We start from the raw sequence: 19399 nt of genomic DNA, 5'->3' as shown, positions 1-19399 counted from the left end.
ATAAAATTGTATGAAAACATTATCCCACTCCAAAAGGTTGGTTTAGTAGAAGCTGCCCCAAGAACCAGGCCCTCCACTTAAAGAGACATGGCTCTTCCTGAGAAGGGATTTCTTTGCTTTTATTTTTTTACCCTCGGGATTGGCTAGTTTCAAATTGATTGTTGTCCCTCGTTCTTGAAGAGGACAAAAATGACAACACTACATTAGAGTTGAGTTACAGTGTGTCTGATTATGGCTGATCAGACCAATATGAGCTTGGAATACTCCAAATGTAAAAAAACAAGGTGAAGTTGGTCCCAGTAATCTCATTCCATGTTTTATAGCCTTTAGTGTCTAAGTGGCCAACATTTAAGAACTGTTTTTCGTTTTAGAGTCAAAAAGGGATAATCTGGGTACCATCCTAGGAGGCGGTGTATGGTAGAAGTAAAACCAAACATGGGGCAAATCAGAGGTATTGAGTTTCAGTTCCAGCTCTACCACTTGCTATCCTCTGACTTGAGTTACTCATCTGTAACATGACTAAATGACCTGTAAAATCCTTTTTGTCACTGGATCCATAATATAGATACATTAGATCCTATTTTTTTCTCAAACAGGAGTGAACCTATTTTGTTATTAAGTGACATGACTCTCACTTTTCTGGGAAAAATTTTTCTTTTTATTTCGATCTGTCTTTTTTATTTCAGTCTGTCTGCCTACTATGAATTATTAAGGGAAAAAAACTGGTTCTCTATCTTTCCTCTTGCCTCCTCCCATTTTTTAACTTTTCCATCTTTTCTATTTGCTATAACTGTTCTGTTATACTTCAAATTGCTAGTATCACTTCATATACTGCCAGAAGCAATTAAAATGATGGAGAATAGGAATTTAATTATAAAAACTCATATGCCATATTTCTGAGTATTACTAGTTAAGACCAAACTTGTGTTAAATAGATAATATAGAAACTCATGTATTTTTACATTTAATTACATATATATTTTTTATATATGCATAGAATTTGTCATTTTTAATCTTTGGGTTTTTTTTATACAGGTTTAATATGGGTTTTTAGGGCAGTTGTTCAATTAGATTCTTTTTAACTTAAATTGCAGATGAGCAGCAGAATTAATGGATAGAACATGGTGTTGGAGCCAGGAAACCATCTAATCCTATACTAACTGATACACATTAGCTGTGTGACTCTGAACAAATCATTTAACCTCTCAGAGCTCTAGGGAGTCTCTAAAACTTAAGTTTCATAAAGGATCACTACTTGCATTGATGAAGTCACAGGTCTAGTCCCTATCCTAATTTGTCCTTCAGCCTATCTGATATGCTTTCTTTCGTGTCTGTTGCCCTAGACTAATTATTCACTTTTAAATTACTTCAATCAATGCCACTTTAGCTAAGTTGTGTTTATACCTATTTTTTTTTTCCATTCCTCCATAGTAACCTGGTGGCTGCATATGAGAAAGCCAAGAAGAAACACCAAAATAAACTGAAAAAGCTGGAATCTCAGATGATGGCCATGGTGGAGAGACATGAAACCCAAGTGAGGATGCTCAAGCAGAGAATAGCTCTTCTGGAGGAGGAAAATTCAAGGCCCCATACAAATGAGACCTCACTTTGAAAGGTTTTCAAAGCACCAAAATTCTGCCCACCAAAGCCAATCTGGAGGGAAAGACCAGGAGAGTTAAAATGTACTTGGGGAAATCTACCCAAGGAAAGGCTGCCAAACAGGAGCAGTATCTATTAAGTTGACCTTGAAGAACTTCCCAAGAGACAGTGGTGGTTGACTGCATATGTACTATTGTGCAAATAAAGGGAATGTATTCTTACACTAAGGTCCAGAGAAGAAACTATCAATGATAAATGCACGTTTCAGGTTTTCCTGGCCTACCATACCTCACAGGTAACTGATCCCAATAGATTTGTTGTCAGCCTGTTTCCTCTTACCACCCCTAGCCCCCCAAAACCAAACACCTTTGTCTGTCTTGAAGTTACTATATAAACTGAGTTTTGTTTTCAATAATTTCAATGTTTTCTCTTTTTTGTCCAGATAGTGTGCCCATGTTTAAATTTTCCCTTAGTTTTCCACCTAAAGGTAGGAAAAGTTCTGACATAGATATGTGGCAGGTGTATGGTCTTAAGTGCCGAAGGGATGCTTATTGAAATCCTTCACATTTGAAGTTTATTTTACAACTTGAGGATCTCATCTAAGTGTGCCTTCCTCATCCTTGAAACTGAGTTGTTGTATATGTATGCCATCATTCAAAATGTGTGTCCTTCACAAATGACTAGCCCAGATCCTTTAGTGGAACAGTATAAACCTGGAGTTTCTGAGAAATGAAGCCTTTGTGAAACTTCCCTTCATGAATTTGGGACTTCAATTCCCAAAATGTTGTATTATGTGGATTTCTCAAAAACAAAACATTTCTGCACTTTTCCATATTAATCCAAAACATTAAATATAAATATGTGATTATAAGTTGGAATAAATACATTTTAGCAAAGTTGTGTTAAATGAAGCCGTTTTTGTTAGAACATGTAGAATTTCCAGATCAAAGGAACTTTCTCCATGTACCCTTGCAAGCAAGGCTTGTGGCCTCTTTACTCAGAGAAAGTAGAGATAAGCACACAGTGACTAGCACAGTCTCAGATGAAGAATGTGTGGGACCTTAAAAAAAAAATGCAGTTGCCCATACACTTCTTAGGTTAGATTTGGAATTATTTTGTTTTGTTTTTTCCAGTTGAAAGTTTTCTACTCCCATCTCAAATGGGAGTAGAAGCTTAATGTTTTGACTTACTAACTTTTCTGCCATTTTAATTTCAGCTCTTCTGATTAGCCCTCCTTTATCAACATTTTCAACTAATTTTCACCTATGATTTTTAAAGGCCCAATCTCAAATTAGCCAATAGCTAATTTTGTAATGGCAACATATGAGGTTCTATCCAAAGCTATTTATCAAATTTTTTTTGGTACTTTCATACCCGAGTATAAACTGAAATTCATGTAAATACTGAGTAACTAGGTAACAGAGGCTGAAATTGGTCTGTAATTCACCGTATTGTGAAAAAGTGCAGGATATATATCTAGTGAAAAAGAATGTTAAGGTTTTAGCTATAATAGAATTCCACTGAACAAATATTAAGCACCTTTACCCACAATGAATTATGCTGCTTGGGATACCAAATAAAATTAAACAAAACAGTCTCTGTGCTCAGGGATCTTCCAGGGACTAGGCAATGTATACAAATAAGATGAAATGCATTTGTTTTATTAAAGGAAAACTATGTCCATGGTAGGATCAGACAGGGAGAGACCATCTTTTTGTTGCTCTAAAAAAATAATTAGAACTGGAAGATTCACAAGACTATCAGAGCTAGAAAGCATCTAAGATTTTCTATTCCAAACATCTTATTTTTGTGGAAAAATGCAAGTAAAATGGCTTGCCTACGGTAAATAGTAGAGCCAGGACTTAAAACCCATATCTTTTGCTTTTTTCCTACTACATGATAAAGGGATGAAGTTGACCATATTGAGCTGTTTGTTTCCCCAGAGTTGTTGATTAGATTCTGATGATGACAGGTCAGCATTAACAGTCCTTTCTATTCTTTTTAATAATAGCTAGCATTCATATGCTTTAAGGTTTGCAAAGTGCTTTACTAGCATTTTATCCTCATAATATCCCTATAGATGGAAATTGAGGCAAAAAGAATTGACTTATGCAGATCAAATAGCTAGAAAATGTTTGTTTGAGACTTTTGAATTCAGATTTTCTGGGCTGAAATCAGGCCCGGCATTCTGCCATTTAACTGCCTCTTTTTAAATATACACTAAAGACATACCACTTTATTTACTGAATGAGAAAGTTCTTCCAGGGAAAAATAGACTAGTGTTGCTTCACAATTGCGTAAGAAAATAAAGCACAAGAGATAATTTTTCTTTCCTTTTATTTTTCAAATACTTGAAAAAAATAATTTCCAGCCAAAGCTAAAACTGTAAAGTTCATTTAAATAATTACACACACACACACACACACACACACACACACACACATATATATTTCAAGGAGTGGTCCAGACTTGCTTTCAGTTGTGTGAAAAGTTGCTCTACTAATACAGTTCAGCAATTTCTCTATCTGTATTGTACAATAAAGAAAAGGATTAATGAGTTACCCATGTACTATATGCATAGCCAGTATGTGTCAAATGCAGGAATGGAACCCATCTTTTCCTTCAAGACCTGCCCTTGCAATCCTTCCTTTTTCATGATTAGATTTATTAAAATACTGACTCTAAACATTCATGAAAATTGTATTTTAAACTAGGTACATTTTTAAAAATTTAGTTAAACATAATTTTAATTGATTATCTCTGGTTTGGATAGGGTAGAAACAATAGAGATAAAAGTCTATGTTACCTTCCAGTTCTAGAATTCTTTAATTATTATTTGACCAAGAGACTTTTATCTCCATTTTTTTCAGGTTCCAAGAGAACTAATATCTGTCAGATAAGTGTGTAAAAACTTTGGAGCCTTTCCCCACCTTGCAAAAATATTTTTTTTTCCTGATGTCATTCCTCTTTTTTTGAAATTAAGCTGCCCCTGTCACTTCCTTCACTATTTTAACCAAGATGAAGTAGAGAAGCATGTTTCTTATTTTGATAGAACTTTGTTGTAACAAATATTTCAATCTTTTTTTATTCTTTCTAGTTGTAGGTAAAGAGACGGTTGAGGGAGAGAGGAATGAGGTGGGGAAAAATCCTATGGAACCAGCAATTTCACTACAGCAAGAGAAAAATCTTCCTTTAACCCTAAAGTGAATAATGCTAAAGCCTTGTTTTTCCCCCCCGAGATTAGCCTTTTGTACAGACTAGAATGGTCAAAAAGTGCCTAATTTTTATTTGTCCAGTTCAAAAAAATACCACACAAGAGTTTTTGGTTCTATACTCTCTGGTTGATTTTGATATACTGTGAAGACCTTTAGTATATTAATTTTAATAGCCTTTAACACTTTTCTTCCCTAAAACTGGTATAGTCTTCTGATGAAAAAGCCTTTCATGGAACAAAATTTACCTAAAAATGTCTTTCTTTCCAGTATTCACATGCCTAAATTTTGCTGCATGTTTGGTGGTGGATATGCCAGTTAACAAACTCATCTGTTCTCATTATATAACAGACATCAAAATAGGTGTCAAATAAACATAATGGTTTAATTTTTCTTTTATCTATCCTGTGTATGTTCATAACCTGGGCTTAATGAGCAGGTTTCTCTGCTCAAACCTAAGAAACTTATACTCAATTTAGAGTCCTTTCTTCAAAGCTATTACAGAATATGGAAAATATTTTTAAAAACAAGCAAACTTGTTTGAAACTAACTTGATTTTCCTGGCTACAACCAATTTAAATGTTTTTCCTAAATAAAGTGTCCTTTGTATTCTTCAGAAAAAAATATTTGAGTGTATCCTCATATCGTGGGAACTGTTTTACAATATCTTCCTTACAGTATTTCCTTGAAAGTCACAAAAAAATTGTCTTATAATTCTTTCCAAATTCCTGCTGGTTCATTTTTTTTTTTTTTTTTTACACGAGTTATTTAATTTTCAAGTTGATTCTTTTAAAGGAGGGAGAATGTTTTGGATAAGTGGAACTTTTCAAACTCTTCATTTTTTTGATTTTCTCTGGTAGCTGAGTTTTGCAAATAGTTATGTTAGAAAAGCCAATTCCTTGTATATGAACCTAAAAATAAAATCATTTGTAAACATTAATTAAAAAAGGGACTGATTAATGCTTTATCCTGTTAATGCAAATATTATCTATTAATTCCATGAGTTAGCCAGTTTGGGGTTCTTTTGGTTGTTGTTTTTGCTGTGAAATAAAGTGTTTATTGCTAAAAGTCTCTTTTAAATAGATCCAAATAAGTTGACTTATTTTTTGAAGTATTTCTTTTATTAAAACATACCTGTGCGCAGACAGGTCAACTTATAAGTGTAAGGTGTTCTCCCAAGAGCAATTTTGTTCTGTAATCACTTATGTTTAATAAGTTATTCTAATATCACAAATACCAATCTCCACATTTACATTTCAGTTACAGTCTTTAAGATTTTAGATACTCCATTTAGACTTCTTGTGTTTGTTCATTCATCTTTCTGTTACAGGATCTAGGAACATTTATATATGTTTAAGTAAATGCTCTTATGTGCAGGTACTCTGAGTAAAGTGTTATTGAAAATTAAACCTCTGAAATAAATATATATAAGTAAAATTATGAAACTTGGCCATCAGTTGGAGGTGTGTGATTCTCTTAACAATGAATACAACTTAAATGCACTTAGGAAACATTAATAAAGGTCTTGCTTAATAAGGACCATGAATATGAATCATAAAGTAGTAGCTCAGCAGAACAGAATTAGGTCCATAGCACCTCTGAATATTAACTGGAGTGCATGTAGACAAATCTAGAGTTGTTACAGTTGCAGCAACTGGTATAACGATGTTTTGCTAGTGGGAATATGTAAAGTTCATTTCATCTTCATTGCAGTCATTCAGAAAGTCACAAAGCAAAACCTCTTATCAATCTTACCTAATGTAGCATAATTATACTTATTCACTCATTTATTCCAAAGAAAACTTTGAAATAGTATTTTATTTGTTTTGCATGAAAGCTTAGTTTTCCTGTTCATTTTTTTTTTTTTAAGTGCAACTTTTATTTCACTCAAATTAGAATTCTTAGAAAATTTGCACCAGTCTAAATGCATTGTCTTTTTTAAAGCACATGTTACTGTCTGGGATTTGTCAATATTGTTCAGTTGTATCATAAGCTTTTACTTTACCCTGTATTATACCTTGTGATTTTTGATTCTTGTATGTTTTAAGTATTTCCAGTTACCTTTAGTTTTAGCAGCTGTATAACAGCTACTGTAAAAACAAAAAACGTGCATTTATTTATACAGAGACATTTATAATACTTATTTTACAAATGTTCTTATATTCTGAATAAATATTTCTAATGCCATGATGAAGTTGTCAAATATTACTGTCTAAAACAATTTAAGTAAAATAAAATCCTAGGAAAGTAAAATCAAAAGTTGTGAACAATTTAATTAAGATAGTATGTTTTACACACTAATGTCAAATATCAGCTTTTATCTTAAATCTAAAGGATTGCTCCAATTAGAGGATAACAAACAGTACAGAATATATTAAAATGGTTAAGCAGATAGGAACAATATTTTGTAGCATACATAAGCACATCTAACTCCTGCCAAGCAAAATATTACTCTTATGTCTTTTACTGGAATTTGACAGAAGTAGGAAGTTAATGTATATAAAATTCATTTTCGTTTGTCATGGAAACCAAGTTAATATAGCCTACCACAACTAGAACTTAACTAGGTAAGGAAGACTTACCTACATCCACTGGGCCACACACATGTGAATACTGCTAGAGCTTCTCATAATCATAATTACACAAAGTGCTTTTAAAGAAAAGATATAGTAACAATGTAATAGTATAAGGATCAAATAATAAGCTCTTAAAAGTTATCCATTAACCTTTTCAATGTTCAAATCAAGCATCCTTTGATGATTTGGTTTTTAAGTAAGATTTATGCTTGTCAGTCTGAACATTTTGAAGAATTATATTAATTTGTAGTCCTCACAAAATTCTAAGTATAAGATCCATGGTCAAATTAGCAATTCAGAAATAGGGAAAAAAAATAAGTTCCTCAATGTAATTTTTGTTTTCTCAGTACTTTTGAATTTAATCAGCTTTGTTCACTCAATGGCTGTAACACAATTGCAACTCTGCTGGAGCTTATGTTGCCTCAAAAATCAGAAAGGAATAAAGTTCTTGCTAGGATAGAGTGAGGTTGAATGGGAAGTAAATGGCTCTTCTCTCCCAGCTCCATGGCAACTGTGAAAAGGAAGCAGTAGGCACAAAACTCTATGGAATATTTATAAATGGCCTTCTGCCTCCTTTTAACTAAGTGATCTCTGAGCACAATGTCTCAATTTAGGCAACTTCTTTTTCAATCACTTCCTTAAAGATTCTTTTCACTAAAAAGGTTGCTTCTTCACAAGATTGGAAAATTTTAGTTAGGAACTCAGTAGTTACCCGTTCCAAACCACAACAGAAAAATAATCCTCATTATAGCATACCATTTATGATGGTCATTCCACTTCTGCTCAAATATCTCCAATGAAAGACAACCCATTTGTTCCCCATACATTGCATCTCACTTTTGAACAAACATTTGGATGAAGGGTCTTGTCATAAAAACTGGTGAGTGTATGTATAACTGATATTGCTTGCACTTTTCAGTAGGGACTGAGAAAAGTTTTGAAGAAGGGAGAAAGTTGAAACTCAAAATTTAAAAAGAAAAAAAGTTTTAAATAAATGATAAATTTGAAAAATAAATTACTGAGTAACTTCTCTATTAAGGGATAGAAAATTAAAATCTGAAGTAGCAAGCCTTTCATGCTGCATATGTAAAATGGTTGCTCTGGCATTTTAAATAAGTTAGTAAAAGGAAAAACCATCAAAGTGTCAAACTGCCAGAGCTAAAAACTTTATTGATTTATCACACACTGCAAACAATAATGCATTCTCTCCAAGTTAATACAGAAAATTTACCCAGTAATGATTCTACAGAAAAGAGTAATATTTGAATACTCATCAGAAATAAATGTTTTAAAGTACAAAAAAACAAAACAAAACAAAACATGATTAAACATTAAGCAAAATATGAAAATGTTTTAATTCTGAATTGGTACTGTTTACATGAGAAAACAAAGGAAATAAACATAACTTAATACATGCCTTTGCTAAGTTTGTTGGTGGTCTTTATAATGTAGAAATAGTTAAATATCCTTATTTCGTTAACACAATTACTTACAAACCTTTGAGAGATTTCTACTCATTTTAAGCAATACTTAGTCCTTTCCCCACAGAACAAGTGAATTTCATTACGATTTGGGAAAAGAAGAAATCCCACAGGTATAATTCAATCATAAGAACTTAAGGACTATCTTAATATTCAACCATGTATGAAGATTAAATGTGATAAACTTTCTAGTCAGTATTAGCCTCTCTCTAAGTTGAAACCAACTGGTTTCACTGGTTTCTTTTTTGGAGTCTGTGTGTTGTTGGGTCAATATACCTCTAATAACAAATAAATATAGAAGAATTTGATTACTACCTGGATAGATTAATTTAAATGTTCTGTCATACTTCTCCAAGGATATTATCCTAGAAAGCAGTTTAAAAAAAAAAAAAAAAAAAAAAAAACATACCCCTGGTATAATCTAATTGGAAAAAAAGAAGAATTATTTGTTACAAGCCAAATTGTTATTAGAAAATAATGAAATTTATAAACTTGCATTACTCTTTCTTAAAAAGAGTCAGTTTACTTCTTTAGTGATTCTATATATGATTAGTAGTCTGTATTTGTTAACTCCTTTAGTCACTACATATACTTTCTTTCAATTGCCATTTAAAGGGAAGTGCTTCACTGAACACAGTTATGCTTCAACACTTTCAAAGTCCTTTTTTAAAAATTGTAAACTGATCTATGCCCATGTAATTGGGGAACAGCGAAAAAATGTTTTCCCATAAACAGAGTACCATATTACTATAGCAACACAACTTCAATTTCTCTTATAAACCAACCTACAATTTTAGTGTGTTTTAGAGATAAAAAGAACTTCCACTGATCATAAAAGGGTTTCATTTGCCCCCATCTGAAGATTTATCTTAATGTCTTTAAAAAAAGATAATAGAAAAAATAAACCCCAAAACAAACAAAACCAAAACAAAACAAAAGGATAACAAAGAAAAGAAAAATAATTAATTAAGGTTCTATTTAAGTTACCTTTAACTGGTTTTAAGACGAGCTTACCTTTATTACATTTAATGAGGGAATAAAAAATTTTATTTACATTTCATTGATGCTTGAATAATGGTACTCATTGTTGCTTTTTATAGGAGGGATCCAGACTGAGCCTAGACTTTATATAACTGACATCAGTTTTCTTAAACTTATACATTTTATCCTTTACAACAGAATCACAAAGGGTCTGGGTTCATTTTTTCTTTTTACACATTTTCTTTCTGTTACTAGCCACTGTTTTTGGGGTCAAACAAGTATGGTGTTTCATAGCTTTCAAGAGCTGGCACACAAAGGTCCCCTTACTTGTTTTCTTCCCAGGTTTTAATCTAAAGTCAGCAAAACACTAAATGCAAAACTGTTCTCTGAACATGTGCAATAAGAAGCTTATTCTGGTACAGATGATAAGCATAAAATAAATGCTAAAGGCAACAGTTTTCAGTGTGGCTCAGCAAAACCAGATTGCTTGAACTGTCTGTCATTCAGTGGAGAAGTATGAATTGTAGAATGCACAAAAAGGAAATAAGCATGTCTTTTGTATTTTTCCATCAATGCATATAAATAGTACATGAACTATACTGTATAATTCACATATTATACATAAATAGGCCAAAATGACAGTTTTCTAAATTTCATTTTCATGTAAGAACTTTGATCATCAAACCTCCATCATCGAAATAATGTAAAACCATAAAAGTTGTGTGCTATAGAAAGTATAATCAACCATTCAGCAAGTTTGACACCTGCTTTCTCCAAGCATAAGGAAGGAATATTAGTGCAGACAGGTGTGCACTGAGTTTTTTACACTACAGTTTACACTGTTGTTAGAACCTAATATGTACAATGCTTTAAAAAAATTTAACAAAAATATTAAATTCTTTTACTATAAATATACTACCCCAAATTTGTGGAAAATATTACCTGGGTTTTCTGAAAGGAAGAGATTTTAACATTTTTAGTGCTGAATTCACAAAATATAGTCAAGGAGCTGAAGAGAATTAAAAAGAGAATTAGGTTGCTCTCCAAAAGATTTTTCCACTACCTATCCCCCAAATAAATCAGTTTGACATCCCTGTGCTTTTCAAACACTTAATAGTGCAGGGTGACTTCTCCACCAAACTACCTATCAGAGGCCAACAGGTCTTTCTTCCTTGTATGGGGATGTACATGAGTACATTTCTTGCAAGGTGGAGTAGTTAATTCCCTGAAGGTATACTACAAAGATATGAAGAGAGGACTACACTGAGAAAGCTCAAAAAACAACACAACATTCTACAATTTTTCTATACCAGTCAAATTTGAGTTGTGTTTTATTTTGTTTCTTGGGGGGAGGAAGATGTTCTTAATGTATATTCACACTAAAGCTCTTCTAGAGAGTATTCAAATCACAACAAACTGAATTTAAAAGGATCCAGAAATCTTTATGGCTGGAAATTTGTGGCTTTCACCTTGTTCTTCTAGGGGAATGATCAATACTATGTTTATTAACTTAAAGGTTCAAGTGATATAGGAGGTCCAAACAAATGATTGGAATACAGAGTTCCCTTACCTATACCTTCCCATTGTATATGGTTTACCAAAATAACATAAGAATTTTCTTGTACTGAACTCCTTTTACCTCCACTCAACTTAAAAAAAACAACCTGTATATATACATTCAAGACTTAATTCTTCCATTGGAAAAAAGTAACCTAAGGTGCTATGAGCTGTTAAAATACAGCTTTTTCACCCAAGTCAGCCTTACACAACATTTTTTTTTCATAATTCTAATTAGAGGTTCATCCATTGAGCTAACCATAATTGATATAAGAATGCAATATACCCTTTTAATAAAGTCTTATTTTAGAGACTTTTCTTTATAATATGTAGATTAAGTATTGAATTTTAACCTCATCCCAGAATTTTTTTGCTCATATTTACATAGGCTGTAAAATGCCAGTCAACTCAAATGAAGGTAGAATAAGTTCAATTCCCATGCTGAGCCAGTTTGCTTTGCTTACACAGTACCCACTAATTACACTTCTGTTTAATCATGTTTTAAAATCATAAAATCAGTTCTAAAGGGGAACAGAATGAGTGTGATCATATTAGTACAAAGGAATCAATACCACTAGAAAAGATAGTGAATATGGCATATTAGACACAAAGGACAGCAGCATATTAAAAATCTAAATATGTTTTTAATTAGCACAAAACATATGACTACTAAATTAGGATCACAAATAGAAATCCTACTGGCTACTAGTTCATAAATGCCATATGTTGAAAGGAAAAATGAGTGAAAGGGAGTATAGTTCAGCATACATCCATTACTATCAAAGCTCTTAACTACCTATTATCATTTTTGTTTATGAAGTAAAACACAATTATTAAAAGCTCACCTTAATTTTTAATTCAGTTTGGCTCAAGTGGTCCAGTATCAGCACAGAAAGAAACTAAATCCCAAACATTGTGGTGGTCTTTAAAAGGGGAAAAAAATGCCTTCCATTAGATTCATTTGGAGACTGAATTAAATGGCAATCATAGTAAATACTAATTAATTTTATTCAGAGCTGGAGAAAGCATAGCATTGGTCACATGTTTTATCATCGTATTCAATAAACTGGTGTTTAAAAGGGAAAATAAACTATTATCTGGCTTAAATATAGACTTTCAAGCACTAATTTTCCCCATCATGGATGTACCTATCAAATAAAACCATGATTATAAGAATAAATGTACCTTCTTAAATTCCTTTCTTAATGCCCACTAACAAACTATTCCTTCCACTAAAACTAGTCTATGTAGTATGGTCTTCTCACCTTATAGGTTTAAACCCATGACAATTGTTAACCATACTTTCCAAATTTAAATTCATAATATAAAATCATATTGTAAAAGTGATCTGAGCTAAGTAAACAGTACTTAAGTAACAGTAATGAGCTAGGAAGTCTAGGATTGGGTAGGGTTTACTTGACAGAAGGCAAAAAGGAAAAGGAGAAAATAAAATTATTTTTAACATATACTATACACATTGGAACAGAAGTGAGTGCGAGGGATAATGTTGTAAAAAATTATCCTGGCATGGGTTCTGTCAATAAAAAGTTATTATAAAAAAAAAAAAAAAACATATACTACACACTGAAGACTAGAACCCTTCAAGAAATTATTCAAACCATAACATGCTGAATTAAAACAGGACTCTTTAATCTTTATGATTCCAAGTACCAATATTCAAGTTTATAAATTACTGAAACCTTTTTTAAAAAAATGCTTTACCAACAGTGTCAATGGCTTTTGCTACAGATTTTCATCATTTGAAATCAACTATTTGTGTGTTATTTAGTAGAAAAGTAAAAGCCTTTATTGGCAAAGGCTCAAATAAGCAAGTGATCATCACAATTCATTTATTAATACAGAATGAAGCAGAAGTATTTAAAAATTAAAAAAAAATCCTCAACCCTCTTAGTTTTCATACAACTTTAAATTTCTCTAAGGACTCATTTATTCACAGTTAGTTCTATTAGGCACTCACACCTGCTCAAATACCCATCTCTCACAGAAGTATGTCTTCATTTAAGAAATCACTCATCTGGCATGTCTTCACATGAAACATGAAAATGTTTTTGCATTTTGGAATACACTTTAAATATAAAATACTTAACCTAAAATCTTCAAATCATAAAATTTACACATTAAAAGTACCTACGAATTTTTTTTTTGAAATGCAAAATATACTCAGTGCATTGTACCTCAGAACACATAAGGCTGACTATATTTAATATTCAAAAAGAGAATGCCTCATGGAGGCATTTTTAAAAATGAAGTCAATAACAGTATTTTTCAACAAACTTCCTGAAATCCAACACACTTATAAAGAAGTAAATAACTATTTCTTTAGCACAGATTTTATTGGATTTTCCTCTAAATTAAGATGAAATCCAGTTTCTGTGCTAAATTTGGCCTTTCTCAGGACATTTTCATCTCTGAAAACCTGATTAACCTAGAGTGCAAGGAAATAAGTTTTAATTTATGTATGTTAATCCCAAACTATTTTGTAGCTAGTTAAAGCTACAAGACTGAAATGAACATAATCCTATACTAATTATACCATCCTTATTGTGTTTCATAGTACATCAAAATAAAGGCGCACAAGTATTGTTATTAAGAAAGGATATTTAGCTTTTGAAGATGTTTGTTAACTAGATAAATAAGGGAGAATCCATTTCTGGTCAATGCTGATCTGTTTTGCTTTAATATTCTGATTGGGGAAATACAATGGTGCCAGGGCACTAGGAATACTGACCAAGGCATTAAAACAACTTTAAAAAATAAAAATGGCTTCTGAATTACAATGAAAAAAATTCCTTTTGGGCAAACCAAGATTTTCTTCTCTTATTGCTCATATATTGCTCACCAACTATACAATATGGCTCAGGAAGACCTAAGCAAAGAAACAATATTTCTAAGAAAGTAACAGAAAAATCATCTAAAGCATAAAAAAATAAATAAAAATTGTGGAAGTTCACAAGTTTGTCACATTAAAATATATATTCATCTAGATGACTTAATACTAGACATACTAATGTTAATGAACACTTACCTGTCTAGTATTAAAGAGGTCAAAAACTTTCCTCAATAAATAGAAATTTCCCACTTAAAAGCCAATGAATGATTATTAAAATAGCTCCTATCTTAAATTCTACTGGTTAAATTGAATTCCTTTTAAATGGGCTAGCTATATAGAATTAAAGTTACCTATAATAGGATTTGGCACTAGGGATTGTGGATACCACGCATGTTTTAAAAAGCAAACAAAGTATGAATAAACATGTGTACTCATATACCCAAGTATTCCTTCTCCTTTCTTTACCCGTCTTACACAAATGTCATACTTGAGGTCAGACACAAAATATTAAAGCACCTTCATCCCTGGTGATTGTCCTTAATTAAAGTCAAATTTTCACTAAAAATGCATATTATCTACTTAGACATGACTCAATAATCCTGAAGTAGCATTCCTTAAAGAATGAGATGAAATTACAAAATATTTTCTTTTTATTTCCTAACCATACATGGAGTCAAAGCGAAACAGATACCGTCTCTTCTCTCATTTCATTATCCAGGAACTAGAGCATGTCTAATTTTGTAACTCTAGATCACACTACTACCATTAGAAAACAGAACGTCAATTTCTATACAGCCACTCTGAGATGTGATCCTTACATAAAATTCAATAATATTGGTTTTGTACATATACATATTATATTTTAGGGGAAAAAAATTATAGCAAAGAAAAAAACTAAAGTACATACTAAAATAAAAAGTTAAGAGTTAAAATGAGAATGAGACAAAAACAGCACCTGTGTACAGGCCTTCAATTCTCACTCTGTAAGCCTCACAGGACTCATCATACATGCAGTAGAGGAGTTAAATTTTTAGTACTGCTATTCTTCACAAATCCAATTCTTTCCTCTTCAGTAAAAATTATTTTTTCTTTAAGGAAAGAGAAAGCTGGACCGAACTATGCAACTTATATTTTCTAAGTATAAAATCTCAAAGAAGTACATTATAAAGATTTGAGAAAAAGGAGCCAGGAGTTCAACATAAGCATGGATATCAGGCTCCAATAATGTCTCATCACAAACCCTTTATAAGGCTTTCAACAGCCCAAGAACTTGGAAGTAGAAAAGTTTTATGAAATACCTCCAAAGCAGATGAGATGTTGATGTCACTTCAAGCAATCATAATCAAAAATCAGTAATTACTAGGCAGAATCTATATAATTCTCTTGCAGTTCCCCCCACCCAAAAAAAAGAAAAAATGGGTATATTTCTTTCCAATTCTGCCATCTGCCTAGACATAAAACTTTTCTAAGATGTTAGTAAAATATTAATTATATTTCTTAACCCAGAACACAAAACACCTCAGCCACAGAGAAAGAGGGCACTCAAAACCAAAATGCTGAGCTGTAGAGCAGAACACTGAAAAGATAAATTTATGTATAAAAGTTATACTGCATTTACAATGCAAGTAATTTTCACACCATTCTTTTGCAAAGAGTAGTCTCTTCAGGAACACCATGGCCTTCCTGTATTTTTTTGTCACCTGAGAAAGATAAGGCTTAATTAGACAAGCACTCAATGACAACAGATCTCTGATCCTGGGACTTCCTAAACACTTCTCTCTCTCAAAGGTCAAAGTTCTTCATTATGGCATTGTGGTCAAACTTGAAGCTCAAAAAAGCTCTTGATGAAAACATGAACTTGCAGTGTCCATTACATGCTATAGAATGCTCTTCCACCTGGTCTAGTAGCTGGTCTTCACTGGAGCAAGAAAAATCATATACTGCATCTGTTGAAGAAACAAAATAAACCAACTATTAAAAAAAATATTGCATCCTCAAGACAATTATGGACATAAGAAAATTAATATACCAAAGTATCTTCCTACGTTCAGATGCACCATTTCTTTGTACATTTTGCCATTTTCCAATTTGTTGCTTAATTCAACTTTTAGAAAGGCTTTTTAACAACCCTCGTCTTCAAATTAGGTCTCTACTCTGACTTACTCTTGCCTTCGCAAGTACTGAGGGTTTACTTCTTCACAGTTATAATTTTGTGTCTACTTAATGAGAGCCTCTTGGTAGAGAAATGAATCCCAAGATGGAAAAAGTGTACAAAAATGGGCAATATTAAAATGGTGTGGCTAAAGAAGTGGTGATGGTAGAAGCAGTAATTGTTATAGTATTTTACTTGTTTTAAATTTAGTCTATAAATTATTAAACATTAACTATATGCAAAATATTAAGATAGGTACATAGATGCTACAAAAACAATCATCTAGTTTTCAAGGAGTCTATACTCTAAATATTAAAATAAAAGTATGTACAAGAAAAAAGCATGATACAAAGAAGAATGTAATAAGGACAAAATAGAGGTTCAAACAAACTGTTAATAAAAATTGAAAACATCCTTTTAATTGGAAAAATTAAGAGGCTTTAAGGAAAATAAATCAACAAATGAACATGTGAAGAAAGGGAATTCCAAGACAGATTACATAACTACACTAAGCATGCGATCAAAATATAGCTAATGGTATACTACTGGAACACAGATTTTGTGAAAAGAAATTGATATGAAACAAAACTGACACTGGAGCCAAACTGTTTATTATTATGTGGAATTTGTATTTTATTTTATATTTTCAATTAATAAACATTTATTAAGTACTTACTATGTGCCAGGCACTGGAACAATAGGGATACAAAGGGCAAAAGACAGTTTCTGCTGTCAAGGAGATGACAATCTAATACATGATAGAAAGCAATTTACTATTTTTGAGAAATACATATGTAGTCAGAACTGTGTCTTAAGAAAAATCTGTACCTAAAACTATATTGTAAAGCAGCAATCATCAAAACCATTTTGTATTGGCTAAGAAAGAGAGTAGTTGATCAGTGGAATAAGTTAGGCTCATAGGAAAAAGTAGTCAATGACTACAGTAATCTAGTGTTTGGTAATTCCAAAGACAACAGCTTCTGAGATAAGAACTCGCTATTTGACAAAAACTGCTGGGAATACTGGAAATTGGTATGGCAGAAACTAGGCACTTCTTAACACCCTATATCAAGGTAAGATCGAAATAAAGAGTGATACTATAAGCAAAATAGAAGAAGAAAGAGATAGTCCACTCATAACTGTAGAGAAGGAAGGAATTTGTGGCCAAAGAACTAGAGTACATTTTAGAATACAAAATGGATACTTCTGATTATATTAAGTTAAGAAGTTTTTGTATAAACAAAATCAATGAAGACAAGATTAGAAGGAAAGCAAAAAATTGGGGAAAAAAATTTACATCCAAGAATTTTGATAAAGGCCTCAGTTCTAAAATATATACAGAATTTTTTATATTTATTTTTAATAAACATTGCTTAAAATGAATCATGTTGGGAGAGAAAAATCAGAGCAAAAGGGAAAACAATGGAAGAGTATTAAAAAAAAAAACAACCAGAAAAAAGAAGTAAACATAATACATGTTGATTTACATTCAGTCTCCTTAGATCTTTCTTTGGAAGCAGATAACATTTTCGTCATCTCTCTCTCAAAGACCAAAGTTGTGGTCAAACTTGAAGCTCAAAAAAGCTCTTGATGAAAACATGAACTTGCACTGCTCTGCTATACATGCTATAAAATGTTCCTCTATTGGGATTGTTTTAGATCATTAAATTGCTGAGAAGAACCAAGCCTTTCATTAGTTGATCATCACATATTCTTGCTGTTACTGTGGACAATGTATTCCTGGTTGTTTCACTCAGCAACGTTGTTCATGTAAAACTTTCCAGGACTTTCTATAATCAGCTTGTTCATCATTTTTTATAGAACAATAATATTCCATTACCTTTATATACCACAGCTTGTTCAGCCATTATTCAATTGATAGGCATCTATTCCTTCTCCAATTCTTTGCTACCACAAAGAGCTGCTACATTTTTGCACATGGAGCTTTTTCCTTTCTTTATGATTTCCTTGTGATACAGACCAAGTAATAGCAGTGCTAGGTCAAAGGTCAAGGTACAGCCTTTTGGACATAGTTCCAGATTGTTCTCCAGAATGGTTAGATCATTTCATAACTCTACCACAATGCATTAGTATCCCACTTTTCACACATCCCCTCCAACATTTATCATTATCCTTTTCTGTCAGTTTAGTCAATCTGAGAGGTATGAGGTGGTACCTCAGAATTGTTTTAATTTGCACTTTCTCTAATCAATAGTGATTTAGAGCATTTTTTCATATAGCTATAAATGACTTTAATTTCATCACCTAAAAATTGTCTACTCATATCCTGTAATCATTTATCAATTGGGGAATGATGTGTATTCTTACAAATTTGACATAATTCTTTATATATTTTAGAAATGACTTTTATCAGAAATACTGGCTGTAAAAATTTTTCCAGGCTTTGTACTTACTTCCCTTTTGATCTTGTTTGTGCAAAAACTTTTTAATTTAATGTAAAGTTGTCCATTTTGCTTTCATAATGTTCTCAAGTTCTTCTATGATCATAAACTCCTCCTTTCTCCAAAGATCTCATAGGTAAATTATCTTTAGTTCTCTTAATTTGTTTATGGTATCATCCTTTATGCCCAAATTATGTAGCCATTTTGACCGTATTTTGGTATGAGATGTGAGATCTATGTGACTCTATGCTGAATTTCTGACATATTATTTTCCAGTTTTCCCAGCAATTTTTTTCAAATATTGAGTTCTTATTCCAGAAGTTGGAATCAAGTAGGCCTTGATTACTTTGTCATGTGTATCTAATCTATTCCACTGATTCTTAGCCAATACCAAATGATTTTGATTACTGCTACTTTATTTTTTTATTAAAGCTTTTCATTTACAGAGAATGTGCATGATAATTTTTTCAACATTGACCCTTGCATAACTTTTGTTGCAAATTTTCCCCTTCTTTCCCCCATCCCCTCCCCTATCTGGAAGGTAGTCCAATACACGTTAAATATGTTGAAATACATGTTAGATCCAAT

The 19399-nt window shown here is 32.1% G+C and overlaps 2 protein-coding genes across 4 annotated transcripts in view; one reads left to right on the top strand and one right to left on the bottom strand.

Annotated features, from left to right (window-relative positions):
• MCC (MCC regulator of WNT signaling pathway) overlaps positions 1-6618 on the top strand; it is a 223516-nt gene extending 216898 nt beyond the window's left edge. For both annotated transcript variants that reach the window (XM_031943717.1, XM_031943721.1), the window contains one exon: positions 1432-6618. In XM_031943717.1, the coding sequence (XP_031799577.1) occupies positions 1432-1612 (181 nt within the window). In that variant the 3' untranslated portion in view covers positions 1613-6618. The remainder of the gene's footprint in view (positions 1-1431) is intronic.
• A 6414-nt stretch (positions 6619-13032) lies between these two features.
• Positions 13033-19399, bottom strand: part of DCP2 (decapping mRNA 2) — a 77137-nt gene continuing 70770 nt past the window's right edge. For both annotated transcript variants that reach the window (XM_031943732.1, XM_031943742.1), the window contains exon 11: positions 13033-16203. In XM_031943732.1, coding sequence (XP_031799592.1) covers positions 16040-16203 — 164 coding nt within the window. In that variant the 3' untranslated portion in view covers positions 13033-16039. The remainder of the gene's footprint in view (positions 16204-19399) is intronic.

This window comes from Sarcophilus harrisii, chromosome 1 (assembly GCF_902635505.1).
Source record: "Sarcophilus harrisii chromosome 1, mSarHar1.11, whole genome shotgun sequence".
Lineage (NCBI taxonomy): Eukaryota > Metazoa > Chordata > Mammalia > Dasyuromorphia > Dasyuridae > Sarcophilus > Sarcophilus harrisii.
This window is presented reverse-complemented; position numbering and strand designations above follow the sequence as displayed.